Source organism: Pocillopora verrucosa, chromosome 6 (genome assembly GCF_036669915.1).
Source record: "Pocillopora verrucosa isolate sample1 chromosome 6, ASM3666991v2, whole genome shotgun sequence".
Classification (NCBI taxonomy): domain Eukaryota; kingdom Metazoa; phylum Cnidaria; class Anthozoa; order Scleractinia; family Pocilloporidae; genus Pocillopora; species Pocillopora verrucosa.
Genome location: NC_089317.1, coordinates 18,172,741 through 18,199,516, shown reverse-complemented (window position 1 = coordinate 18,199,516; position 26,776 = coordinate 18,172,741). Strand labels below are relative to the sequence as shown.

The window sequence follows — 26,776 nt, the reverse complement described above, 5'->3', positions numbered from 1 at the left end:
TTTCAGCAATCCAGAAATGGAATTTGTTATCGTTTCGTACTACATCATATTTCTTTGCGTAATTCAATATTCAGGTGAGTCAGTGTGATAAAGATTATCAATTTACGTTTCATTTGATTATGGTGAGCGCTAAGTTGCAAAAAATGCAGCAAATAAGCAAACGAATCATTCCTCAATCGTACTTAGTTGTAAGACTACCAAAAACAAAGCGAAAAAAGTCTCTCTTCTCGTGTAATGAGATGGCATGTTCATATTCCATTTACAAAATCAAATCAAATATTGATTGCCAGAAGATTGGCAACCAGCCGGACGCGAAAACTAATACTCTCAAGTGGCATTTTGGTCCAAACTGAAAGGAATTAGCCAGAATTATGCTTCATAAGTGACTATTTAAGGAAGTGACTGTCATGTAAATATAACCTCGTTCAACGTCGTTTCGCAAAGATTATCAAAAAATTACTTTTACAAATGATCACGCCAGACATCCAAAATTTATGCGTCAGCACCGTAATTGATTTTGGTTTGTCGGTTCTACGTTATGCAGTGCAATGAAAGGTCCCTTAAACGATGTATTTATTATCATGCTTATTTCTGATACTATAAGTTTGTAAAATAAGGAGTTCTTTGAGGTAAGGTGGGTAAAAAGTCCAGCGGTTAAAAACAGCACACTCTCGTTCAGCAAATGTTTTCATCTAAATCAATTGTTCCTGTAATGCTTCTATAATCATCGTTATTCAAGCATATTTAATTTCAGTGGTTGTTATCCAAAACTGCGTTTTAGCTAAACGTTGATTATAAACTTTTCTTTTGTTCGTGTCATATCGCCGAAATGGGAATGAAAATCTGTCATTTGCAAAAGGAGTGCTCCACTAGCCGGTAGGATGAATCGGTCATTTCATTGCTTGTGTGAATTGAATGAATTAGTGCGTCGACTATGTGGAAAAAGAATTGCGCCATTAATCACAGAATGAAAATATATAACTTGAAGAATTATCTGGCGCTGTAGCTGTGCTGTTTTAAAGATGTAATCAATGTACGCTACTTTCGTGCTCTAGCCGCTTCCTGCGTGCTTTATAACAGAACAGAGCACAGTCAAGGCTTCTCTATTTGTTAAATGAAGCACGCTCGCGCAATTGAATTTGATTAGACAAATTTACTAGCTATGTTATAATAATGAATGAAAATAAAGGAATCGACAATCCCCGAATAATAATCGTAGAGTGCGTTGGCGCTAACTCTTAAGATGGAAAAATGCGTTGAATCCTGATTACGAAAACAACAATAGTCGTGATTTTCAATTTACAAAATTCTCATTTATTGACTTTGTCCTTACCAACAGAAGAAGTCTTTCAGGTAAACGGCCAAAATCGGTCAGTGACGAATGCTTCAGTTGTCGATTTTCGTTCTCAGTCGCGAAAAATGCCAACACCAAAGCCACTGAAACGTAACTTTCGGTTTTTCGTTTAGTATATTGATTTTTCCCCTTCTAAGAAAGTTTTCGCTGTCTGTCAGCGATACGGATTTTTTAGCGTTTTAGCCGTCATAATCCGGGAAAGGTCTGACAAACTACCTCGTGCTGTGAATCGTGAAGGCTTCGCCGTTCATTCATCAACCTGACCGAGTGGGACCAAAGGCGAGTGACGTTCAGCAGCTGATTGGCTATATCAACACACGTGAAAAAATACGATATTTTTCACGTGTGTTGTTACAGCTTTTCTTAGGGCCGAAAATTCCTGTATAAAACCGCAGTTTATGTAATAGAAGTGTATCTTAAATGAGAGAGCTGTTTTTAGAAGAATTCTTTGAACGAGTGTCGGAATTTATTTGTATTAAAGCTCTAGACGTTTAAATTGTGAGAGCGCTTTTGAACACTGTGTCGTCAATTCCTAAGGACTGGAAATTCCGTGATCTCTATCGTCCGCGCAACCCACTGATAAGATCAGTGACAAACGCAAGATGAATAAATTTTGTAATGTACCTTACCAGCAATCCCTAAACATTTTGACTCGGAAAATCAAAAGTCAGCGGAGTTTCATACATAGACGTGCGAAGATATGGAATTTTAAGTCGAACGTTGAACTCGAGTTACTGAGCACAAAAAGTGAATGGCCACCGTGTATACCAAAGATTAGGTTGTTATTAACACAAAAAATTGGTATAAAGCAGTAACGTTTAAACGGTTTCAGCAGCGCTGTAAGTACTCACATCCTTTCAAAATAAACTGTACAATGTCGATGATTTTGTTTGAATCCACGCGATTATTTTCATACGGAATTACTTAATCGTGTTTGTTCGAAGAACTCGCTACTCACGTCGGGTTCTTACTAAGCATGATTAATTGCGAATTTGTTGTCTCAATGCGAGCGAATGTTTCGTATTTCACTAACTGTACTGTCCTGTCTAACTGATGTTGGATTTTGAGTCAACAAGAAACCCGCTTTACCAAGTGATGAACAGAACGTTTATGAGACTGGTATTGTTTGCTTGTGATACCTTCTTACAACTAGAGGGTGGTAATTGTTATACATGTGCATTGTGAAAACGGTCTCTAAAACGGTTTCTAAAACGTGTTTGAAATTAAGTCAAAGACGTACAGTTCTTTGACGCCGGGAAAATAATTCCCAAAGTTGGGCGATTCGATCAGGAAGCACCACCTAGAGGTTTATATCAGTAAAAACTAAGCTACAAATCTAACTTCAATTTGTTGTACCTGTAAAAGGAGCTAACCCCTTCCCAGTTAATGTTCAAAAATCAACATGAGACGGAAGAATTGAAAGAGTGACAACTTCTTCCACCACGTAACTACCAATTTTATCTCATTAAACCACGCTAATTCCTGTTTAAAAGTAGGAACTTAAATTACAAGCATTGTATCATCTCTACTCTTCCACGAGCAGTGTCGAAAGAGACTGGGTAGAGATAGTTATGATATAAGAGCGGTTTCATTTTTTAAGCATTAATAACGGTTTTCTAACGTGTTCTGCGTCATGAAATTTTCTATATCGCCATCAGTCTCAATTGTTTAAGGATATTTATTTTGCTGAACTTCAGAATCTTTCAATTGGACGGTACAACCAGCAAATCCAACATTGGTAACAAAAGGAGAGGACAAGTCGCTCACCTGGAAGTTCAACTTAACTGCTGATGAACAGGCCAAGAGTCAGACATTTTATTTAATTTATTGGAAAAAGTTCAATCCGTCACGTTCAGATTATGATCTGATTGGTTCCAAAACCTTTTTAAACTTTTTAGGAACACTTTCTTATAATGAACCCAGGGCACCACATATTGAGATTAATAGGAATGATCCAGCCACTTTACTTATCAACGATGTCAGGACAGAAGATGAAGGAACATACAAGATTGAGTACAGTGTACAGCTCGATGGGACTGTTCTTGCTGATCATGAAGTAAATGTTACAGTTTTAGGTAAGGTACAAATTAGCAAATTTCTTCTTATAGACTGCTATTTTGAGGTAAATATTAAGTGGCATGGAAAAATTCATTGCCAGTAAACGTAGCAGTGGCGAAGGGGTGTGGCTCGTAATTGACGCGTCTACCCTCTATAGTGCATTTGAATTAGTTTTGTATGGGATTCAGACCTCTCCCCTGTCACATTAGGTAAAAGAGGGACTTACAATGAATTTATGTTGTAGTAAACCGTGCAGAATAGCTAACTTTCCGTATGTTTGAAAGCCAGGAAAACTGTCTGGGGGTATGTGAGGTAGAGCACAACTGGTAAACTTCTCGGGTTAATGAAACAAAAAGCGTCTCCTTTCATCATTTGACGTTTTCTCTTTTGTTTTTGAGATGTGGCTCCATGAAAATTGAAAGAAGACGAGAATTGCTGTTCCAAAGCACTTTATGAGGAAGGTTTAACAATAGGTTGACCTCGTTCAGCAGACTTATTTTTTCTTTGCCGGCGTTTAAACATGTCTGAACAAGACAGACAGTTGAGAATGAAATTCCTATTGAACACAATCCACAGATTGTGAAATCAGGTTGAACCGAAAGCTGTGTTGCTCAGTTGTACTAACAGGAAGTTTTTTATGACTTTCTATGGTGACATAGGAAATTGGTTGTAATTGAGGAATAAACTTTGTCTCTTGATTCAAAACCATATTATTTTAAAGAGCACCCTGAGATTGTGAATGCGAGCGGGAACCAAGACGTTTGCGAGGGCTCTATGGTTACTTTGAGTTGCAATGCAACTGGTAAACCAACACCAAATATTACGTGGACTAGAGTGTGGGACAATAGCACTGACAGTGGAGAACTCCCGTCTTTAGATGGGTATTATGTCATACGCAATATCGACGGAAGCTCCAATGGAACATATCGCTGCACAGCTTTCAGTGGAGTTGGGAATCCTGTCAATCAGACAATGGAGGTGATTATAGGAAGTAAGATCATATTCCTACATGTACTCATTTGTGAAAGTTTAGATCCCTAATTTAGTAGAATGATTATCTTCATTTACTCGATCGTCTAATTTCGCTTCAAGTATCAATATTGTGATTAATAAATAAACGTCTCCGACGTTTATTTAAAATCGCCAGTTTGGACCTGGTGTTTTTTTGGCCGTCTTTTAATAGGGGCCCAGCGTTTAATCGAGAAAACAATGTACATGTCTTTTCTTGTATGAAAATCTCTTTGAAAATCTCTCAACAGCTCTGGTAATTGAGCAACATAGCTACTTCACACGAAGTGGATCTTCCCTGCAATTATTACGTTCCTACTTAAATAGCATAAGGAAGTTTAGCCCCACCTGTACCGTAATTGGAACGACTTACTTCTCAGCAAGATGTTATCTATAATATTCCATAAAAAAGGCACTCAACAAATATTACTTTTAATAGTGTTATTATTAAAATAATAATCAAAACAAACCATAACAATACCAAGCAAAAAAAAAAAAACTTTTTGATATTTTACTACTAAGTTGACATGATCGCGGTCATATTGTGTCTTGTCTTTGTGTGATGTGTTGTTGAATTTGTTGTTGTTGTTGTTTTTTCTTAATGAAGATAAAGAGCTTTCAAGTTAGTCGTAATTAAAGGGCCCTAATTAATTTAAATCATACTTTGCCTTAATATTCCATTTCTCATCCTATAATATGGGAGCAACCTTAATTTTACTTCTGCTCTCATTAAACAAGTATAACTGGAGTTTCTCATGCTCTTAAAATGTAACTTTGATTTAAACAAATTTTTAGGAATCAAACCTTTCCAAAGCTGGCCCTGACCCTTTCCTTTTGATCTGTATAGCAAGAGAAATTACATGCTATTTAGGAACTATTGCCAACAGAAGAATCCACAAATATGTTAACCGATAGTATTTGTTTCGGGAAATGTAATAATTGCACATTACATCAAAAATTGTAATTGGGCAGCTGTTTGGAATTCGACAATCCTAGTAAAACTCAGCCACATTGGCTAATCATTTCCTAACTTGAATCTTTTCAGAGCTAATCCTTGAATCATATCGTTAAATTTTCAGAAACTTAAGGAAATTTGATTTAAGACAGTTCTATCCTGATTAAGAGTTACACACCTATCTTACTAATTGAATTTGAATATTTGAAGCCGTTTGCCCGGAAGGGTTAAGCATTGATTCACTTTTAATCATAACCATGACAATTTCCTCAAATGTGATGGGTGCATTAGCAGATTTACTTTTCACATATTTTTCTGTAGAGTTGTTATTGCCAAGTGTAATAGGACGGTTGACTGTAATTAGACACCTGTAATGGGACAATTAAAGCAACCAATCACACTAAGTCTACTTAGCTAAATCCACCAATCACTGAATTGATTACAACCCCTTACCTTAAAAAATTAAGTAGTTTCCACAATTATTTTTTTTTAGGTGAGTTTTATTTCATCTGGATCATTTAAACAAACAATCGCAATTTTGAAAATAAATTTATATAGTAGCCTATTAATTAACAATTATTAGCTGAAGTCGAAGTTAGCATTATTAAATAATTTCCAAGACGAAGTCAAAGACTATACAAGAGATTATAGTCTCATGTTCAACAATATTCAAGCAGTCTGAGGCGAACAATCGTTCTAGTGTAAAATGCCCAGATGCTTTCGAAATCTGTTATAAATTTGTGTTGTAGTTGAAACCATTTTGTTACAATTGTTTTCAGTATTCGCATCATGATAACAAACCAGTCTCCAGAATAATTTAACAAGTTTCGTTAATTCAATCAGCAAAAACTTATCTTTCTTTCGATAAGCGTTGCATCAAACTTAACAGCATCTTTTGTGCGCTTTAGAATTGAGCCTTTTTCTATGGCGTTTATCAGCTCTTCGGTAGCTTTAAAATATAATAGAGATAATATCAATTTATATAGCACTATTCAGCTAACCTTCCGTAGTGCTTTACAATCATTATGCTGCGGTAAGAACTAGAATCTAAAAAAACTAAGATAATCAGACATGGTTTGATGCTACTCTGGTTTACAGATTTAATGAATGTAACTGAAGAAGATTGGGTCTATGAATTGTAACTTCTTCGGTTACATTCATTAAATCTGTAAACCAGAGTAGCATCAAACCATGTCTGATTGTCCACCTGGTTGCCGTGTGAACTTTAAAATATCTTTTTTAACTAAGATAAATTTAAAAAGCTGAAAAAGTATAAATGCGTTTATTACCTTATTATTATTATTATTATTTACTTTTTGTTTGTTTCTTCAAGTCCCACCTGCCATGGAACGCATACAAAATGTAACAGTCAAGGAAGGCAAAAATGTCGCATTGGAGTGCAAGGTCACCACAGGATCTCCTCCCTTAACTGTTTTTTGGGAGAATGTTAAAAGTGGTCAGGTTATTATAGGAAAGCTGTTGAACATCACTAACATCACAGGATATCAAACAGAGTACAGATGCATTGTAAACAACACTTGTGGAAGTGATTCTTCAACTGTATTCATCGATGTACAGTGTAAGAACACATCCTCTACATGATTGTTTTTTACTAAAAGCGAAGCGACTAGTGCTGTCTTTTTTTTTCTGTAATTGACCCTACAACTAAAAACGATTTACCGATGGCTATAAGTTTTCCAGTGTTAAACTATAAGCACATACGTACATAAAAATTTATCCAGCTGGTGATAAGAATGCGTTGGGAAAAAGAACGGGGTTGAAACGTGCTTCCCTTGACGAAGCGAGAAATCGTAGTATGTAGCGTCTCAAATATATCCGTTAAATGATTAAGGAGACGACCAGGACCAGGATTTGAGAACTCTTTGTCTCTGTTTTGTCTTTTCCATCCTTAGTTCAATTTTCTCTCTTACGTCAATCGTGTTTCTAGCTATTCTCTGAGGTGTATGCATGTATGACCTACGAAGTGTTGATATAGAGTAATATTATTGTTAAATGTGACAAAGCTGGATGAATGTTTCTATTGTTGATTTTTTTGGGGTACGTTGAACCGGCCTGTAATTAAAACAGTGTTATCTAGGTTAGCAAGTTTACTAAAAGAAACATTACTTTGCAAAGATACAAATAACACCAGGGCAGATTAATTGCTATTCTTTCGTAAATATTCCCATAGTTTGCTTTACATACTTATTGGCTTTAACAATCGAAGTTCAGTAGCCCTTGTGATATTGGTCTCCATTGAGATTGCAAATCTTTCCTTTACCTTTTTGTATCTAGATAAACCATCAGCCACCCGGTCAAGCTCAACCATTGAATTGGAGTTAGGAGAAGACAGGTCTATTGGTTGCCCTGTGGATATTGGAAACCCCCCAGCTGTCCTTACGTGGTACAAAGGAAATGATACCAGCGGCAAAAAAGTTACTAATTGCTCAACTCTGGAGGTTCAGAATGTTGCTTTGAGAAACAAAGGATGGTATACCTGTTTTGCAAAAAATGAACTAGGAAATACAACCGTGAACTTATTGCTAATGGTCGGTAAGTTGAAAAGGTTTAAGTACGTTTTCCAATAAATCATTTAAGAACTGGTTCCTGCTTAGCGTGTGTATATAAAGTTATGGATGTACGCAGGACGTCTGGAGAGCACTAGTGAAGCGTAAGAGTGTTATTATTCCACATTTTTATTTCATTAAGTAAGTGCAGATATCCGTTTTAACTTTCTTACTCAATATATACGTAGGTTGTATAATACTCTCATAGATGGAGGTCCATTATTAATGAATAATTTCCATCTTGACCGAACGCACAATGTCAATTGCAGGGTTTAAATAAATTATTTTTGCACTCGATGCGCGCGCTTTGCTTCTGCGTAATTATGATAAGCTATCTCGTATTTTAAATATATATTATTAGTACATAATCGCATGATTTTTCTCGAGCAATTTGGAATGACTATGCACTTGTAAATTTTTTTTAAAAATTTACTCGTGCATATATATTTTAAATTGCACTCGAAATCATATGATTATCTATACATGTCTTTTACACTATCTAACTAATTTGGTAATTCATTGAAAATAATAATAATAATCATGACAAAAGTAACAATGATAATAGTTATGATAACTGGTTTATAATGTATAGTTTGTCATAACAGCATCCCGAAACCACTTACGAAAAAAATTGAACATCTCTTGTCGATCATTAAAAGCCTTATTTGATTTTTCCACAGTTAAGCCAGCATCAAGTACAGTTGCCACTTTATCCCAAACAACTCCCACAGGTAAATGCTGTTTTGTTTTCATTTTTTCTTAAACCAAGACCTTCTAAAATATTTTTATTAAAATAAAACATGTGAATTTGGGGTATGCTTCTTTCCCCCTTTATTGCAATTGCTAAAACTGCATCTCACCTGCAGAGATTACGGCTTTATTTGATTTCATCCGCAGGTCAAGTAAAATGTACTTCTTTAAAAAAGTTGTGATTAAATTACTTCGTGGGAGAGAAAAACTCTCTAAATTTCCCTTTTTCCCAATGAGTGGTTTATGTTGCCCAGCTGGGAAGCGCGGGTTCGAATCCTTTCAAAGCAATTACTAAAATTGCGGCTCACCACTTTACCTGATACATTGCCCAGAATGCCGTTGCCCGTCTGGTTGCTGCTCTAGGTCCATAAAAAATTTGATAAATTTGAAAGGGTCAAAATAACTAGTAAAAACCTTGTTTGAATATTTCTTTATTAAGCTTTACAAAAGAATCCTTTTTAGGTCCTGAGGAATGTAATTGCCGATGTAACGACGTCATTCTCAAAGCCATAATTGGGGTTCTTGCCTTCATAATCTTTCTTCTAATAATTTACATAATCTGGCTACGCAGGAAAGGTAAGAAACAATTCATTTTCTATGTTAGAGAGTTTGGCTACAAAATTCATTAAAGACAAGAGAAATATTGGAACCACGTCCATATCATCTGCCTTTTTTACTATTGTTATTTTTCAGGCGCCGTAGGGAAACAGAGGTAAGAATTTGTTGCAACTCGGATTGTGTCGATGAAATACGCCAGACATGAAAACATCACAAAAAACTGAAAAATTTATTGGCTGAACGATTGTGAATATATGCCGAAAACCATTTATTTGAACTGCGGATTAATAGTAAACAATAAAAATTTCCCTGTTGGCTATGAATAATCGTATGCTTTCTCAAATGTAGGAGTTATGAGGATGACAGAGGTGTTTACGATGTAAGTAAAAGCTGAGATATTGAGGTCATTAGTGTGCGACGAGAAACTTTCCAACTTTACTTCTCTTTTCTTCAGGAAAATAAGCGCTTGCAGTAAATGAAAAGAAAAAATGAGGGTTTTTGCTAAAAACACTTGTTAAATCAGTGGCAGATACAAAATAGTAGCAGAGGCCTCTTGAGCGGATAGATCCGTTTTTCCTGGGATCAAGTCCTTTACCAAGCTGGATTTGTATTCGGTTGTTCCGCGTTCAACTCCTTGGCTGCGCATGCGCTTCATAGACAACCACACGGTTTGCACTCGGTTAACATTTTCCTTCCAAATAATTGTTTTTGAGCTCTTTTTGCCGCCCTATTCTCTCGGTGACCTAAACATTGATCAGTAGTTGAGGGATTGGGGCGGAAGAGTGAGCACGGCTATGGTTTTTTCAGGTAATTTAGTGTTAACAACTGGGTTGAAAACGTAAATTAGCCACCGTAAAGGGTAAAAAAGCTGACGTTTCGAGCGTTAGCCCTTCGTCAGACGAAGGGCTAACGCTCGAAACGTCAGCTTTTTTACCCTTTACGGTGGCTAATTTACGTTTTCAACCCAGTTGTTAACACTAAATTACCTGCTATACTCTCCCACCGACGCAGCATCACAGTTTCTTTAGAAACTTACCCCTTTATTCATTATGGTTTTTTCAGGTGTGTATTTCCCCAAGAATTTCACTTCCAATCGACAATCCTTATGTCGCCGTTCGTAGTTTCGGCGAACATGCTATAAACCTGGATTATTCCGTTGGCCATGAAAGTTTTAATAACAAAGAACATTATGTTTTGTTACAGTAAAATAAAGGAAGAACATAAACGTTAGTCATATCGAAATCGGTCAGCTGTATTACTGTATTATTAAAGATCATATCACCAGGTATGATCATTATTGGGATTGATCACAGTTTTATGTGTTTATACCTAAACGGGTGTGTTGGTTCAATAGAACGGAATAGGATTGGACGATATCGAACCAAGCCAGCCCGACTCGAGAGAAGACGCCCAGCCCCCTGCGGAGTACATGGATCTCTTAGAAGCCGGCAAAAATGGGAGAAAAGCAGAAAGTGCCAGTCCAGTTCCTGATTATGCGCATCTTCATCCAACAACTCGATCTTGGGAAGTTCCGAGACATCATGTTACTATAGAAAAAGAAATTGGTAAGGGTGCTTTTGGTCAGGTTGCCAAGGGAACAGCAGTAGGACTTCGAGGGATGCGCGAAACGACCGCAGTGGCCATTAAGATGCTTAAATGTGAGCTCATATACTAACTTTAAATATTTTCCTTGGAAATGGAAACTGGTCTAGATTTAGGTTTTGCTCAGCTCTTTGCTATTTGATTTCTCGTGTTGTTATTTGAGCACTTTTTATATTGCTTGTTAAGAAATTTTCCACTCCATACTTTCAACTCGAACTTTTAGCGAACGCTATTGAATCGGACAAGAGCGATTTGATGAATGAACTCGAAACAATGAAGCAACTGGAACCACATCCTCACGTCATCAAACTTCTGGGATGTGTTACCGAATCTGGTATGCGTTGTCAGTGTGTTTTCTTCGTCACCTATTTTCTTTATGAACTACTCTGTAACAGTATCCCTTAGATGATAAGTAGTGCACAGTTGCAGTACTTAGTTGTGTACTTAGTTGTGTACTTAGTTGTGTACTTAGTTGTGTACTTAGTTGTGTACTTAGTTGTGTACTTAGCTGTGTACTTAGCTGTGTACTTAGCTGTGTACTAAGCTGTGTACTTAGCTGTGTACTTAGCTGTGTACTTAGCTGTGTACTTAGCTGTGTACTTAGCTGTGTACTTAGCTGTGTACTTAGCTGTGTACTTAGCTGTGTACTTAGCTTTGTACTTAGTTGTGTACTTAGTTGTGTACTTAGTTGTGTACTTAGTTGTGTACTTAGTTGTGTACTTAGTTGTGTACTTAGTTGTGTACTTAGTTGTGTACTTAGTTGTGTACTTAGTTGTGTACTTAGTTGTGTACTTAGTTGTGTACTTAGCTGTGTACTTAGCTGTGTACTTAGCTGTGTACTTAGCTGTGTACTTAGCTGTGTACTTAGCTGTGTACTTAGCTGTGTACTTAGCTGTGTACTTAGCTGTGTACTTAGCTGTGTACTTAGCTGTGTACTTAGCTGTGTACTTAGCTGTGTACTTAGCTGTGTACTTAGCTGTGTACTTAGCTGTGTACTTAGCTGTGTACTTAGCTGTGTACTTAGCTGTGTACTTAGCTGTGTACTTAGCTGTGTACTTAGCTGTGTACTTAGCTGTGTACTTAGCTGTGTACTTAGCTGTGTACTTAGCTGTGTACTTAGCTGTGTACTTAGCTGTGTACTAAGCTGTGTACTTAGCTGTGTACTTAGCTGTGTACTTAGCTGTGTACTTAGCTGTGTACTTAGCTGTGTACTTAGTTGCGTACTTAGTTGCGTACTTAGTTGTGTACTTAGTTGTGTACTTAGTTGTGTACTTAGTTGTGTACTTAGTTGTGTACTTAGCTGTGTACTTAGCTGTGTACTTAGCTGTGTACTTAGCTGTGTACTTAGCTGTGTACTTAGCTGTGTACTTAGCTGTGTACTTAGCTGTGTACTTAGCTGTGTACTTAGCTGTGTACTTAGCTGTGTACTTAGCTGTGTACGTAGCTGTGTACGTAGCTGTGTACTTAGTTGTGAACTTAGTTGTGTACTTAGCTGTGTACTTAGCTGTGTACTTAGCCGTGTACTTAGCTGTGTACTTAGCTGTGTACTTAGCTGTGTACTTAGCTGTGTACTTAGCTGTGTACTTAGTTGTGTACTTAGCTGTGTACTTAGCTGTGTACTTAGCTGTGTACTTAGCTGTGTACTTAGCTGTGTACTTAGTTGTGTACTTAGCTGTGTACTTAGCTGTGTACTTAGCTGTGTACTTAGCTGTGTACTTAGCTGTGTACTTAGCTGTGTACTTAGCTGTGTACTTAGTTGTGTACTTAGCTGTGTACTTAGCTGTGTACTTAGCTGTGTACTTAGCTTTGTACTTAGTTGTGTACTTAGTTGTGTACTTAGTTGTGTACCTAGTTGTGTACCTAGTTGTGTACTTAGTTGTGTACTTAGTTGTGTACTTAGTTGTGTACTTAGTTGTGTACTTAGTTGTGTACTTAGTTGTGTACTTAGTTGTGTACTTAGTTGTGTACTTAGTTGTGTACTTAGTTGTGTACTTAGTTGTGTACTTAGTTGTGTACTTAGTTGTGTACTTAGTTGTGTACTTAGTTGTGTACTTAGTTGTGTACTTAGTTGTGTACTTAGTTGTGTACTTAGTTGTGTACTTAGTTGTGTACTTAGTTGTGTACTTAGTTGTGTACTTAGTTGTGTACCTAGTTGTGTACTAAGTTGCCAAGCCTTTGATTTGGAGTGAGGCTGAAGTTGACCATGTTGTGATAGAGACCAGTATCTAGTGAGCATGATAACAAAGTAATCTACATTTTAAAAGCAGCAAGGTTTGTATCATACCAAGGTCACCCTTAGCCTCACTCCTGTTCAAAATAGACTATTTGCTCCAATAACAGTGCCACTCCATTTGAGCAGAGCAAGTAAGCATCGCTTGCCATAACTTTAGTTTTTTTAGTAAAACAGACATTCCTGGACTTTCTAATAGACTTAGATCGAGATAGAGAGAATGTTTGCGACTGAACTGACCAGTCTAACGCAAAAACAGAGACGATTACCTTATAAGGTATAATTTAACAATATTTTCTTAAGGAACCGTAATTTAATTTTCCATCCATTCTTCTTAAAATTACCATGAATTCCGGTTCTTGTGCTTTCCTTGAAGAATGGTGACGGTGACCTGTTACTTATCTATCAAAATTTTTGGAGAGTAATTTTTATCATTTAGCGTGTTTAATTTCTTCAGAACCACTGTTGGTTTTAATTGAATATGTGCCTTTTGGGGATCTACTGGGTTACCTGAGAAAGAGCCGTGGATTAAAAGACACTTACTACAAAGACCCGGATATCAAACCCCAAACAAATCTGACGTCACAGCAGCTAATGAGGTTTGCTTGGCAAATTGCTGATGGAATGAGTTACTTGTCCTCAAAATCTGTAAGTTAATTAAAAACAAAAAAGACAAACTTTATTCTAAAATATTCTTGTAAGGTGTATCGTCATGTTAAGCTCTCTCTTGCATAGAATATTATGTCTTCACAAGTTCACGCTCGGGAGATGGAAACGTATTCCTACTGTCTTTTTGAGGCTATTTCTTTAGTGCCGGGAACCCTCCCAATTCTCACGCAATCATCAAAGTTTTATTCCAATGTGTGAATGGCGATATTTGTGCATTGTTCCAAGTGCACCCCATCGAAATAAAATCTCCGGGTTTCTCTAGTATAGGCCAAGGCAGAGATGGGAATAAAGAGGATCTTGCGAGATATTCAGGCTAAACTGGAGTATATAACAAATTCCCATTTATGTGTCAAGGAAGAAAAGGAGTTAAAACTTGAAATTTCAAAAATTCGTCTTAAGTCGCTAACTGTTACACTACAGAATCCTATTTCGATTAAAACGTTCTATGAAATAACTGCGTATTGCAGAATAAAAGTAGTTTGCGTCTTTTTGGAGTATGGAGCACTTATAGTAATTTTAATTTTCTGCCATCTGGAAGACGAAGGAATACGCCCACCGCGTCATGTTGCTTGATATTTCTATTTCCCTGTATGAACCATTTCCTTCAATTCTTTTCCTTCTGCAGTCGCTAATTTTTGTTGTGGCATCAATTCTTTCCTAGATCATTCACCGAGACCTTGCAGCCCGTAATGTGTTGGTTGGACAAAAGGAAACGTGTAAAGTGACAGACTTCGGAATGGCTAGAGATGTGCAGCTGGAAAATATTTATGAACGAAAGACTAAGGTAATAAAGAACGAAGGGAGGTGGAGACGGTAGTACATATCGTTCAGTTTAGTGACCTTTCACAATCATTGTTGTGGTAGGACTAATATATTCCTGAATCCGATCATGAGATCCTTGAATGGGACCCAAATGAAAATATCAGTCATGCGTATACGGGTAGAACTTTAAATATCACTGTGTTTGACTAGTCGCTTCCTATAATGTTTTAGCTGTTTCACAAAGTTATATTTAAAATCTTTAGGGCCGTCTTCCCGTGAAGTGGACAGCTTATGAGGCTTTGTTGTATGGTAAATATACCACCAAAAGTGACGTGTAAGTATACCCGATTATTACTCGTAGCAATTTTCCAACAAGTTTTATAAATTTTAATCAGGGCATGAATTCTATGCTTTGTCAAAGAATACATATATTTTAGTTGTCGTATATACTGTTTATGTCAATAATCACCTAATTTATAATCGTTTGATTCGTCTTTTCTGCAGATGGAGTTATGGAGTTTTGCTGTACGAGATTTTCACCATAGGTAACATCGAATGGAAGTTTATGAGGCTCTGTAGTTGTGTTTTGCTATATACCATGTTTAATGAAATAATGTATCTTGTTCAGTTGGACAAACGTATGTGATGAGCTCCCCCATGCAACCTCAAACTCCATCAAATGATACAGGTGATGTTTCAGTGACGGTCGTTTTTTTCAACACATTTATATTTCGATGGTCTTGCGGTTCTTCCAGGCGGCTCACCTTACCCACGAATGGATGGAAGAAAAATTGCAAACTTACTTCAGGATGGATACAGGATGCCTAAACCACAACATGTAGATGAAAAATTGTAAGTTTTCGTTTTCAACCCGTTCTCTCTCATCATGCAAGGAAACGTTCTTTAAATCGCTAACAGATCATTTGAACAATACCAGGTATCAGATGATGATGAAATGCTGGAAGAATGACCCAGATGCAAGACCAACTTTTACTGAATTGAAAAATCAGCTTAAGGACATGGAAATCCTACACAAGGTCAGAATTTTGATCAACATGAAAGTTTATTTTCACGTAAGACCGACTGGCTAAGGCTCAGCTATTAATGTTTTAAACTACAGCATGGAGCCTAGATAACGTAGTAATATGAACTCATCTCTGTAATTTTTACGAAGTTAGGATTGCATCTTTTTGCCATGTAACTGAAGCTAGCACCCCACGAAACACAGCGTAGAATCGAACTAGAATGTCTATATGACAACTGACACTTTATGGTTACTTAAAAGGATGATTGCAGAAACTGCACTGAGACGCACAAAGAGTAGCAGACGATGACGCCATAAAATCATTGTAGTTTCTCCTAGAATTCGTTTTGGTGTGAAAAGCTGACCACTTGTGAAGATAATCTCTTCTAACGTAAGAGAAACACTTTTTTCATGATGCTGGTTATTATGTTATTTTTCTCTGCAGAAGCTGATCAACATGACATTGTACGACGAGCAGTTGTATGCAAACGTCGAGGATTTAAAAGTGTAGTTAGGTACACGTCCGCGGTGTATGACTGGTTAACAGTTTGAACATTTTGCCACAACGAAGTTTCAGGGATTAATCATCTTTTCCTTACACGCTTACTTGGTAGAAATATCCATGTTGTGTTAAGCAGTTAGGCTGGAACGTTGTAATTTAATTGATTTTATATTCTTAGACGCTGAAACGCTTTCATAAGTTTACCGATAAAGTATACTCTCATTTTCTCTTCAACATGTTTAGCACTTACGCATGCGCTCGACACAAGCGTTTGTGTTCAGTTTATTTTCTGGCTCAATTCTAAAAGGCAGCACAGCGTGGAGAAAAAATCCAATTTACCAGATTGATGAATTTAAGTAAATTGCTAAAAAAATTGTTTTGCCGCGAAACCCCCTTGTTTGCAGGAAACACGCAACACTTTGGTCTTTCGTCGCTCGTCTTTATTTACCTTATCAACTGGTACCAAGTTAAAGTTTTTACACACTTGTGAGGGGAGCGCAGGCTTATACAAAACAAAAGCAAAAGTGTTTAAAAGAAATTAAACTGTATAAAATACTTATTCAACACACTACGACTTCGCATGAGATTCGCTGATCACGAGAAAACTTAATTAATTGCATGCAAATGCAGCTTGAGCGTTTCAATAGTACATACAAGTCTAATAAATCTAAAAAGGCCAGAAAAGAAGCTATTCATTTCTCGGTGTGGGAAGCTAAGCATTGGTGAATCACTCAAAGATGTCTCGGTGCGACCACTATTTGTTCAGTTCTCGTTGAATTTCTTGTAAATTAACAACCTGGAAACATTTCCTGTGCTAAAAATTTTGGATTTCAACGCACACCTAGCCTCGTTTGTTACTTAGTATGAGCTCAGAGAAGGGATTCTTCATTCGCTTGGGCTTTTTTTTTTTTTTTGATGAGTCTTAAACTAATAATTAGAAACGAATCAATCTTTTTGGAGCAAAGCTGCGACAAAGTAATATCACACTACAGTCGTGAAAAGTCCTTGAACTACTAAATCATTACAGCTCGCCATTTCGCTCGGTGTTAAACTTAGTCAAGGTTTTCAAGGCCAACATTCATTTGGTAAACTCAAGTTGTTTAACAAAGGGGTTGGTCCAAAAATAGATGGGACTAATGACATTTTTGACGGATTAAAACCTACAGTTATCCTTTATGAGTCTGACTCCTGTGAAGAGCCATCCACAATAGAACTGCATTGCCCTGTTTTTTGTGTTTCATATTCCTCAGAGGGTTCGTCAGAGCCACTCTCTATGGTCTCAGACATGCTCTCGTCACTCTTTGGCGGAAGAGTTTTTAATCCTTCGAGCCGCTCCCGTGCTTCTCTCAGTTTCTCATCAAGTAACATTGCTTTTGCTTGCGCCTCTAGCATGTCCTTTTTAGCGGTTACCTGCTCATGAAGTTTAGTCTTTTTTGTCAAACTTTCTAAATAAGCACTGGTTTCCCTTGTTTTTGGGTGGTATCCTGCAAACCCTCTCGGTGAGGTTGGCTTTATATTCTCTGCACGAAGGTTGTCTCGCTCCAGCCTCACGGCCTCGTACATCGCGTTCAGGTCATCAATCTTTTGTTTACTTTCCTCGAGCTCTATTTGCAGCGCTTTTATGGTATCAACAGTCTTTTCGTCCGCTTCCAAAATTAAGAGTCGTTGCTGCATTGTCTTTACCTTCTTTTCCAATTCTCTCTTTTCTTGCTGAATTTTCTCGTTGTTTTCTTTGAACATGGCCACCCTTTTGTTTAATAGCTGAATCTCTTTGTTCAGTTGGTCTTTTTCTATTGACGATTTTTTAAGCTCAGCAGATTTTTTTAATTCCTTGTCTTCCATTTGTTCTTGGGAGCTGTTTATTTCTTCAAGAAGGTTGTCGTAGGCAATCTTTAGATCGCTGTAGAGTTGACGAGTGGCAGACATCTCCAGCCTCAGCTTCTCATTTTCTCCTTTCTCTTTTAATAGGCTGGACTCGAGCTCTCGTATTTGCTTTCTCAAAGCACCTAGTTCCTCTTCTATTTCTTCCTGCTTGTTCATCATAATGAGACATTCACCTGCCTTGACATTCAATTCTTTGGACGCTTCTATAATTTCGTTTTCAAGCTCACGATTTTCTCTCTGCAGTTTCTTTATTACTTCATTTTTCTCTCGAATTTCCTTACCATCCGTCGCACGGTCGTGCTTTTCCTCTCTCAGCTGACTCTGTATCTGTTGCAGGTCCTTTTGCAGATTTGCGTTTTTCTCTTTCATTTCTGTGACTGTTAGATTTGCCTTCGCTTGTTCTCTAGCGGAAGCACACAGTTCTTCTTCAAGCGATGTGACTTTGTTTTTACAGGACTGCAAGTCTTTAAGAAGCTCATCATTACTATTTGCCTTTGATTTTTTTGCGCTCTCCAAATCAGAAACTCTCGAGAGTGCCTCCATTAATTCGTTCCTTTGAGAATTTAATTTACTTTGCCTGTTTTCCAGAGATTTTTCCAACTGAGAGTTCTTTTGTTGTAGCCCGGTTAGTTGATCTTCTAAATGCTTGATCGTCTCTTCGTAAGTGGAATTACATTCTTCTAACCCAATCAGAGCGTTTTGAGTCGAATTTAGCTCCACTTCCATTTCATTCATGGCCTTAGATACTATCTGCAGTTCATTTCGATCGAGTTGGGCGGAGTGTTCAGCTTTTCTTGACAACTGTTCCAACTCAGTTATTCGTTTATCTTTCCAAACCATCTCTTTCTCTAAGGAATCCTTACTTGCAATGTAAGAGTTCATTTCCTCATCGAGCTGTAAGATTTTTTCTTCCAAACTTGTATTCTTATTTTGGATATTCTCTTTTTCAAGCGAAAGATTCTGACATGCATTTTCAAGTTCTATTAACTTCTTATGGCTGACCAGATCGGGTTCCGTTGTGTTTTTAGGTGTCTGCGACTTTTTCATTGATGGACTCTTTGGAACTTGAAGTTCATTTAATTTTCTCTGCAACCTTTCGTTCTCATGTCGTAAAGCCTCTAACTGGACTTTTTGTTCTGAAGAATTTCTTTTCAAGTCATTCAATTCGTTTTTGAGGCTTTGTTTTTCCTCTGCAATAGCGGTATTTTTAGTCTGAAGTGCCGCAATAATCGATCCTTGAGAGAGAAACTCGCTGTTCAATCTTTTGACTTCTTTTTGAGCGTTGTAGAGGAGGGTTTCCTTTTCATTTGCGTTTTGTTTTAAGTCAGCCACATCAGACTGCAATTTATTGTTTCTCTCCTTGATTTTCAAAATACTGTACTCAAGCTCGGAGATCCGATTGTCCTTCTCTCGGATTATCCCGTTGAGTTTCTCTTCCCCTTCTTTGAGCCTCTCTCGGGTTTCCTTAGTTTTCAAAACTTCACTCTTCAGTTCGCTTTCCAAAGTGTTTTTCAGATTTTCTAAGAGTAACACTTGGGCATCCTTTTCCGACATTGCATTCTTGTAGTCTTCGATTCCACCTTTGAACTGGGACAAATTCTTCAAAACGTTGTTGTACTCCTCTTTAGCTTCGGCCACTTTGAGACGTTCATTCTCTAACTCCTCTCTCAAGGTAGCAATGTCCTTCTGTTTCTGCTGAACTTGCTGTTGAAGTTCCTTGATCACTTTCTGATGCTGTGCTAGTCTATCACTGAGCACTCTTTGTTCCTCATCAATGCCTTCTTCTCTTGTTTCATATTCTGCTATAGTTTTCTTTAACTGAAAATTTTCATGGTCGAGCTCCCTGTTCTTCTTTAAAGTCGCATTCATTAAGGCGTGAGTAGAGGAAAGCTCATCTCTCAGTGTCTGAATGTCCTTTTCCAAATCTTTCTTTTCGGACATAATTATATCCAAAACGGTTTCATTGCCCTCAACCGCCTTAGCACTGTGGTCCCATATAGCTTGCATTTCCTGGAGTTTGCATTGTGCCTCAACAAGCTCGTCCTCTGCTCTACCGACTTTTCCTCTTTCTTCCCGTAACTCTTTTGTGAGAAGACTTCGCGAAGCCTCCAATCGTCCATTTTGTGCTTCAAGCTGAGCGAGCTTCTCCTGCATCATCTCGAGATTATTGATTGCTTGGTTCGCTTCTTCGCGAGATTTTGTCCACTCAGTTTTAGCATTGCCGGCTTCATCTAACAATTCCTCGTTCCTTGTCATTAGAATCTTTTCTCTCTTTTTCAAGGCTTGAAAACTTTGTTCGAGCTGAGAGTGGGTTATCTTTAAGTTTGCTACCTGATCTTGTAAGGAGTGTTCTCTTGCAATACTGCTCTGCAAATTCACTTCTGCTTCACTCAAGCTCTCGTTTAATCGGCTCAACTCCGAGATATCATCCTCTGGTTCATCGTTGTAGTATAAGCCACTTTGCAGCGGAGATGACTGATCAATAATCACCTGATTTTCCTGAATGGCCTGCATTTCAATTTTCATCCGTTTCAGTGAATCTTTTGCCAAATCCAGTTCCTCTTTCAGTGCACCATTTTCCGTTCTCAAACTTACTAATGCAGTTTCCTTACCTCCCAAATCTTTCTTGTACTCTGACAAAACCCTTTGAATTTCAACAATCTGATTTTCAGCCATAGAAAGATCCTCACGCTGCTTTGAAAGATTGTTCTCCAGCCTTTTCACTTTGATCTTAAGATCATCTTTTTCGCTGCCTAATTCCACTAGCTCTTCATTCAATGAAAGTATCTCTGCTGTTTTAACTTTCAGTTCCTCATGAGCAATTTGTTCACCATTTGAGACTTTTTGAAGACGGTCCTTGAGGTTTGAGATAATCTTCTGCTGGGTAATAATTTCGTCTTGAAGCTGTTGATGACCTCCTCGAAGCTTCTCACACTCACCGAGTGCGCTGGTCAGATTTCGTCTTAGCTCTGTAGACTTTTCCTCTAAATGGGCCTTTGCAGACTTCATTTCATCTATGTGGCTATTCTTTTGTTCTTTCTCCTTGGTTAAGGCATTGAGCTGAATTTTCTGTTCTACACACTGCTTGCTTAGCTTTAGAATCTCGTTTCGGTTTAATTCGCCTCGGTTTGTCGCCTCTTGTAACTGAGCTTGTAAGGCCATGTTGTCTCTCTGCTCATTCTCGCATTTGAGCTCCAAGTCTGATAACGTTCTGTTTACCTCCAAAACCTCTTCACGTAAATTCCGTCTCTCTTTGTCATACAGGTCATGTGCTACCTTAAGGTCTTCAAGGAGTCGTTGGGATTTCGAATTCTCAAATTGAGAGTCGAGACAATCTTGACGAGACATTTTAAGGTCTTGTTCAAGCTTTGTAATCTTAGCTTTGTTGTTTTCTATTTCCTTTTCAAGAATGGCTTGCCGTTCTTTGCTCTTCTTCAACAATAGATCAAAATGCTGCTGTTGAGAAGTGTCCTCGTGTCCCTTGTCTTTATGGTCTCGTTCTTTCAAAAGAGCATCAACAGTCGCCTCATACTGGCTCAGCTTAAGTTTCAGTGACGAAATTTCATTTTGAGCATTCTTTAACTTAGACTCGCTGGATTCGTGATAGAAGGCAGTGGTTTGCAGTTCCTTTTTCAGTGCGAGTACTTTCTCTTCCAATGAATCCTTTGAGTTTTTAAGTTGTTCAATATGGCTGTCTTTCTCGCACATTTCCACTCTGTAACTCTCCGCAATTCTTTCCTTTTCTCGAACTTTGTTATTCGCAAACATAAGTTCGTCTTGAAGTTTCTGTACTTTACTTTCGGCAGCCTGTAAATCTTCTTTAAGACGCTCTCTTTCACGAGCAGTGGATCCTAACTGGAGATGAAGACTGTTGGCTTTTGCTGTTTGCGATCCCAGATCGATGTTCACGCGCTTGTTTTCCTCATTTGCATCAGAAACGTCTTGTTCAAAAAGACCCAGTTTCGTCTCTTGCTCTTGGATCTTTCTATTAAGCCTGCTATTCTCGTCCAAAGCAAATTCGTGAGATATTTTGCTTGTGATCAGTTCGTTTTTTACTTTATTCAAGTCGGCTTGCAAACCTTTCATCGTGCCTTGACAGTCTTCACACTCTTTTGTCTTTTGCTCTAAATTAGATTTTGTAGACTCTAACAGCCTCTCGTGCTCGGTTGCTATGATTTCCAATTTCATCAGCTCTTCTCTTTGATTAACAACGTGAATATTAGCCTCAACTGTTTTTTCTTGAATTTCTTCATTCTGCCTTTTCAAAGATTCGATCTGAACTTCGTACTTCACGATTTTGCTCCACAAATCCTGAAGTTCCTCCTCTCGTTGTGTTTTTGTCTTACCAGATTCATCGAGATCCTGTTGTATTTCAATAACTTTTTCTTCTAGTTCCATCCGCCGTCGGATAGTTTGATCTCTTGAGGTCAGAACTTCCTCCAGCTGTTGTTTAATCGCAGAAGCTTTTTCTTCAAGCGCTTCAACCTTGCTGCGGAGTGCCTCCTTCTCTTTGAAGAGATTCTCATTTTGCAACTCTAATGAAGCAATTTTTGAGCGATATGAAGCAACGTCTGTCTCTTTGTAAAGAAATTTGCTACGATCTTCTTGGAGAGTTCTCACAAGATTGCTTTCTTTGTTTTCTTTTTCTCTGATGAAGGATTCCATCGTCTCAATTTTCTCTTTGGCCACCGACAGGTCGATCTCAAGGTTGGCTTTCTCTTGAATTGTGTTTTCACACAATTCTGCCAAACGCCTAATTTCTTCGTCGCTGCTTTCCAGTTTCAAGGTTAGTCTCGTAAGTTCTTCTGCTTCAGTGTCATGTAAGGAGTCCGTATATGACATGTCAGTTCGTAGAGTGGCCAAATCAGTCTCTAAGGAGCTTATTTTATCCTTAAGTCCCTCCACGAAAAGCTCGTTTTCCGCAATTTGGTACCGAAGTCCTTCGTTTTCTCTTTGAAGGTCTTCCAACTGTTTCTCTAGATTGATGTCCCCTTCACCTTTCCTCCTGGCATTGGTATTACTTTCGTAAAGCTGAAGTTCTAGCTCTGATTTATTCTTGGATGTCTCTTCTAGCTCCTCTTCCATTCTTGCGAGTCGTTGTTTCGTCAAAACAAGCTCATGTTGCTTCTCCTTTAAGCCTTGCTCAGCCAATTCGACCTTAGACTGCAGGTCAGCGATGGATTTTTTTGCAGTTTGAAATTGTTGGATCAAATCCTCTTTTTCGTTCTCGGACAGCTTGAAATTCACTTGCATGTCTGCCATGTCTTTTTGAGTCTGCAAGAGGTCATCTTCAATTTCCTGGTTTTCTTTTTCGTACCGCTCTTGCAGCTCCTGAATCGCAGCGTGTTTTTCATTAAGTTCGTGGTATTTCAATTCCATGCCTGCGGCCATGACTTTAAGCTCAGCAATAATTGAATCCTTCTTTTCAAGTTCTTTTTTATGTTCCCCTTCACTTTTTCTTTGCTCTGAAATCCCTTGCTGCAAGGCTTGGTACTCCTCGTGCAGAATAGAACATTGCTCTTTTTCCCTCTCAAGGTTTTCTCTTAGTTGAAATATTTCCGCCTCGTAAACGTTTCCATGGATTTCCATTTTGTGCATCTCCTCGCGGGTTTCCTTAAGCTTCATCTCGAGGTCTTTGTTTTCTTTTTCTTTTCTCTGAAGTGTAAAACGAATCTCAGTCGTCTGTCTTTTTGCTTGTTGGAGAAGGGAATCAGGATCTGGTTTGTGTTCCTTCACCTCATTTCCGGGTCGTGACTCTAGTTCTGCTATTTTATCGAGAGATTCCTTCAATTGTAGATTTAGCTCTTCCACCTGCGATTGGCTCCGACATAGCTCTGTCTCAGATTCAGAAAGCCTTTGACTTATTAACGATATTCCTGACTCTAGGTCCCGAATATGTTGGTCAAAATCAATTTCTTTTGGTGTGGCTTTCGATTCTACTTTGAAATTTTCATTTTCGAGGAGATCAAGGCCTGTCTTGTCGGTCTTCTTTGAAAGCTGGAAAATCTCGTCTTCTAACTCTTGAATGCGCAGCTTAGAGTAAAGGTTTTCAGCTTTTAAATCTTTCAGCTCTCCTTCGGAGTTGCTCAGCTTCATTCTTGAGTCGGATAAGGATTTCTCAAGTTTCGCCTTGTCATTGTGTAAAATATCATTGCTTTTTTTCAACTCCACTAGTTCTTTTCTGGTTGCTGTTAATTCCTCATTACAAATATCCAGCTTTTCATTGTATATCTTTACCTCGTTTTCTAATCCAGTACAGTTTTCGCGATACATTTGGAGCTGATCACGGATAGCATCTAGGTCATGCAATAGAGAGAAGTTTTCGTGCTCGTTTCTTTGCATTTCTTCAAATTCGGTTTTCACCCGTATTGTGGCCATTTTATTCGAAACCATAAGTAAATCGTGTTTTAACGATTCGTTCTCTTCATGCAGCATCATCATAGACTCCTTACATACTTCAAGTTCTTGTTTGTTTCGTGAGAGTTCCATCCCTAACTCTGAAGTTTCAGCGTCCTGGTTACCAATAGGTATGTTTAGACTTAGGAGGTCTTTCTTTAGCTGTTGTACCTCTTTATCCAACTCCTCCTTTTCCTCCTGAAGTTTGTATATGATGCTGTCCTGATTTCCGTTATACCAGCTCTCAATTTCTGTACATCTCTTTTGGCTTTTAAGTAATTCCTCTTGGTATCTTTTGCCTGTTTCTCGTGCCTCTACCACTTTATCTCTTAGTCTCATATTTTGTTCTGTGAGCTCTTTGATCCGCAATTCAAGATTTTCAACCTAAAGAAAGGAAAAAGAATTTTCTATGACATATTTGATTTGGCATTCAGGCGGTATTCATCCTCAAACAGAGTTATCCGTTGACAATATATTTATGATGGAAAGACGATTGTTTTAATGGAATTACAGGACGACTTTATGAAGAATCCAAAAGTTTAAGTTTGTCATGGGAAACGTCAATCTGTATGGAAGAAAGCATATTGTTCAAATAGTAAGTTCTGAATATTTTTTAAATTCCAGCGAACAGCTGCGTAACTATTCAATCAATAATTTTCTCGGGTAAACTCGGCTGGGAATCTGGACACCCTTTCGGTGTTAACGTTCTACGAATCCAATAACCCTAAAATTTACGAATTCGGCAACATTTATGAATTCTTTAGAACCTCTTCTAGTGTTAACCTAGACTTAGAGACATTATCAAATAAGTTATGCTTATTTGAGTCTACGTACAATTTCTAAGAAGTTTAAAACTCAAAGGTTTTACTTTCGGCAGCGATTTTGGAGAAAGATTTCAATTTGGTTTGAAGGCTTTTTTCGACAAAGTCATTTTGAGGAGGTTGCTTATCCGATTCAGCCGTTCTGAATTAGGTATCCAGCCTAATAATTGCAAAGCACTGATTCTGTATACAAACGTTAACGCGTGCTTTGGAGCGGCCGTTGTTTGAATTAAGCCACAGATCACTGCTAACAAAGGGAAACATTACAACGTAGCTCCCTTGAGCGATGTTAGGCCTTCAAATGAGCGATGAAAAACTTTCTTGAAAACTCAAAAAACCCAAAATATTGTCTCTTAGGTTCACTGGTAGAAGTTTTTGCAAGAATCAGATACTTGAAGATTTCGTGCAAAGACGACAACAAAGAAATATTTTGTGACTGGAAAAAATGTTTGTGCTCGAACACAAACTATAGCTTTCTCTCACCTCATCAGCGTCATTTTCATGACGTTTCTTAAGATTCAATCTTCCCTCGCTTTCTCTCTCCACAAGAACATTATTATTGTTGAAGGTATCGCTATGTGTGGTGTCCATAGTTAATTCTCAGTTTGTTTCACTATCGGTAAAGTCTGATCCGCTTATGTCTGGTGATGTTGGCACCAGTGGAACTCTAATTAGCTCTAACGATACAAACGCACGAAAATATTAAGATTTTCAAAAATGTCATGCCTTTTCCAAAGACTTTGCCATCTTGACGTTCTCGTAACAGCCTCAATAAACAATCGTTGCCAAAGTCAGCGATGAGAAGCGTTTTATTGTATGCGTGGAATCCTTTCTGTAAGAATATGCAAAATACCTTGCAACTGAACAATGCTTGGTCTTTAGAAATCATTTGATATGAAGTCTCTTGAGAACAAGCTTCTTAAGGATGATTATTGTTTTAGATTTTAAAGTATTTTAATTGAATGATCAAGTTTTACAATGCAATATTAAAGGTCAGGAAATGAAAACGTTTGGCGGAAAGCTTCTTCGATCCACGTCTCCATCTGATCATTAATGGAATGTTATGTCCACGCATTCTGCCCGATATGTACTTCAGTATTCAATTTTATTCAGCGCATTCCGGAAAAAAAAAATCATTCAGAGCTTGGCCAAAAGGCCTGGGAGAATCTATTTATTTCTATGGCAAGAATGGGTAGCAGTCCAGTTAATCAAGTTTGATTGGGTCTTTGCGATACGGAGTATTGTGATTAAATCCGTGGTGGTGCTGAGTAACGTTTACGTCGATGAAATAGCGTTAATCGCTTAAATAGGAACTTTTATGCTAGAAGCGACGTTAAAAGAAATGCGCATGTGCACTCGACAGTGAGGACAAAGCAGTCTCCTATTCCCACAATTTTCTGACGTCGACAAAGGTAAACAGCAGTTATTCCTCGACTGAAATTCATCTAGCTGAACTGTTCTTATGAACTAGTTTTTCACACGTCTCTTAAATTATACAGCTGCAGATAGTAGAATACATGCTTTGTTAGTAAGTCTTCCTTCTTCACTTTTCTTCCCATTTATTTATGTCATTATGAAAAAAAATATATTTTTTGCCACTCAGCAAACATGGTGTAGTTGATGTAATCATATATCG

At 37.9% G+C, this 26,776-nt stretch overlaps 2 protein-coding genes across 2 annotated transcripts; one reads left to right on the top strand and one right to left on the bottom strand.

Moving 5' to 3' along the window:
• Nucleotides 1–16: 16 nt before the first annotated feature.
• LOC131797571 (fibroblast growth factor receptor-like) lies at nt 17–13,739 on the top strand. The gene is made up of 12 exons (XM_066168962.1): nt 17–74; nt 3,052–3,429; nt 4,134–4,403; nt 6,709–6,954; nt 7,671–7,928; nt 8,623–8,673; nt 9,155–9,268; nt 9,386–9,404; nt 9,599–9,629; nt 10,605–10,908; nt 11,076–11,186; nt 13,540–13,739. The coding sequence occupies exons 1-12, from the start codon at nt 17–19 to the stop codon at nt 13,737–13,739; spliced, it is 2,040 nt and encodes a 679-aa protein (XP_066025059.1).
• A 2,048-nt stretch (nt 13,740–15,787) lies between these two features.
• LOC131797570 (putative leucine-rich repeat-containing protein DDB_G0290503) lies at nt 15,788–25,731 on the bottom strand. Its single transcript, XM_059115201.2, has 4 exons — nt 25,624–25,731; nt 17,226–24,703; nt 16,488–16,541; nt 15,788–15,923 (listed from the first exon to the last, which is right to left on the bottom strand). Exons 1-4 carry the CDS (start codon nt 25,729–25,731, stop codon nt 15,788–15,790), a joined length of 7,776 nt encoding a protein of 2,591 aa, XP_058971184.2.
• Between the last annotated feature and the right edge of the window lie 1,045 nt (nt 25,732–26,776).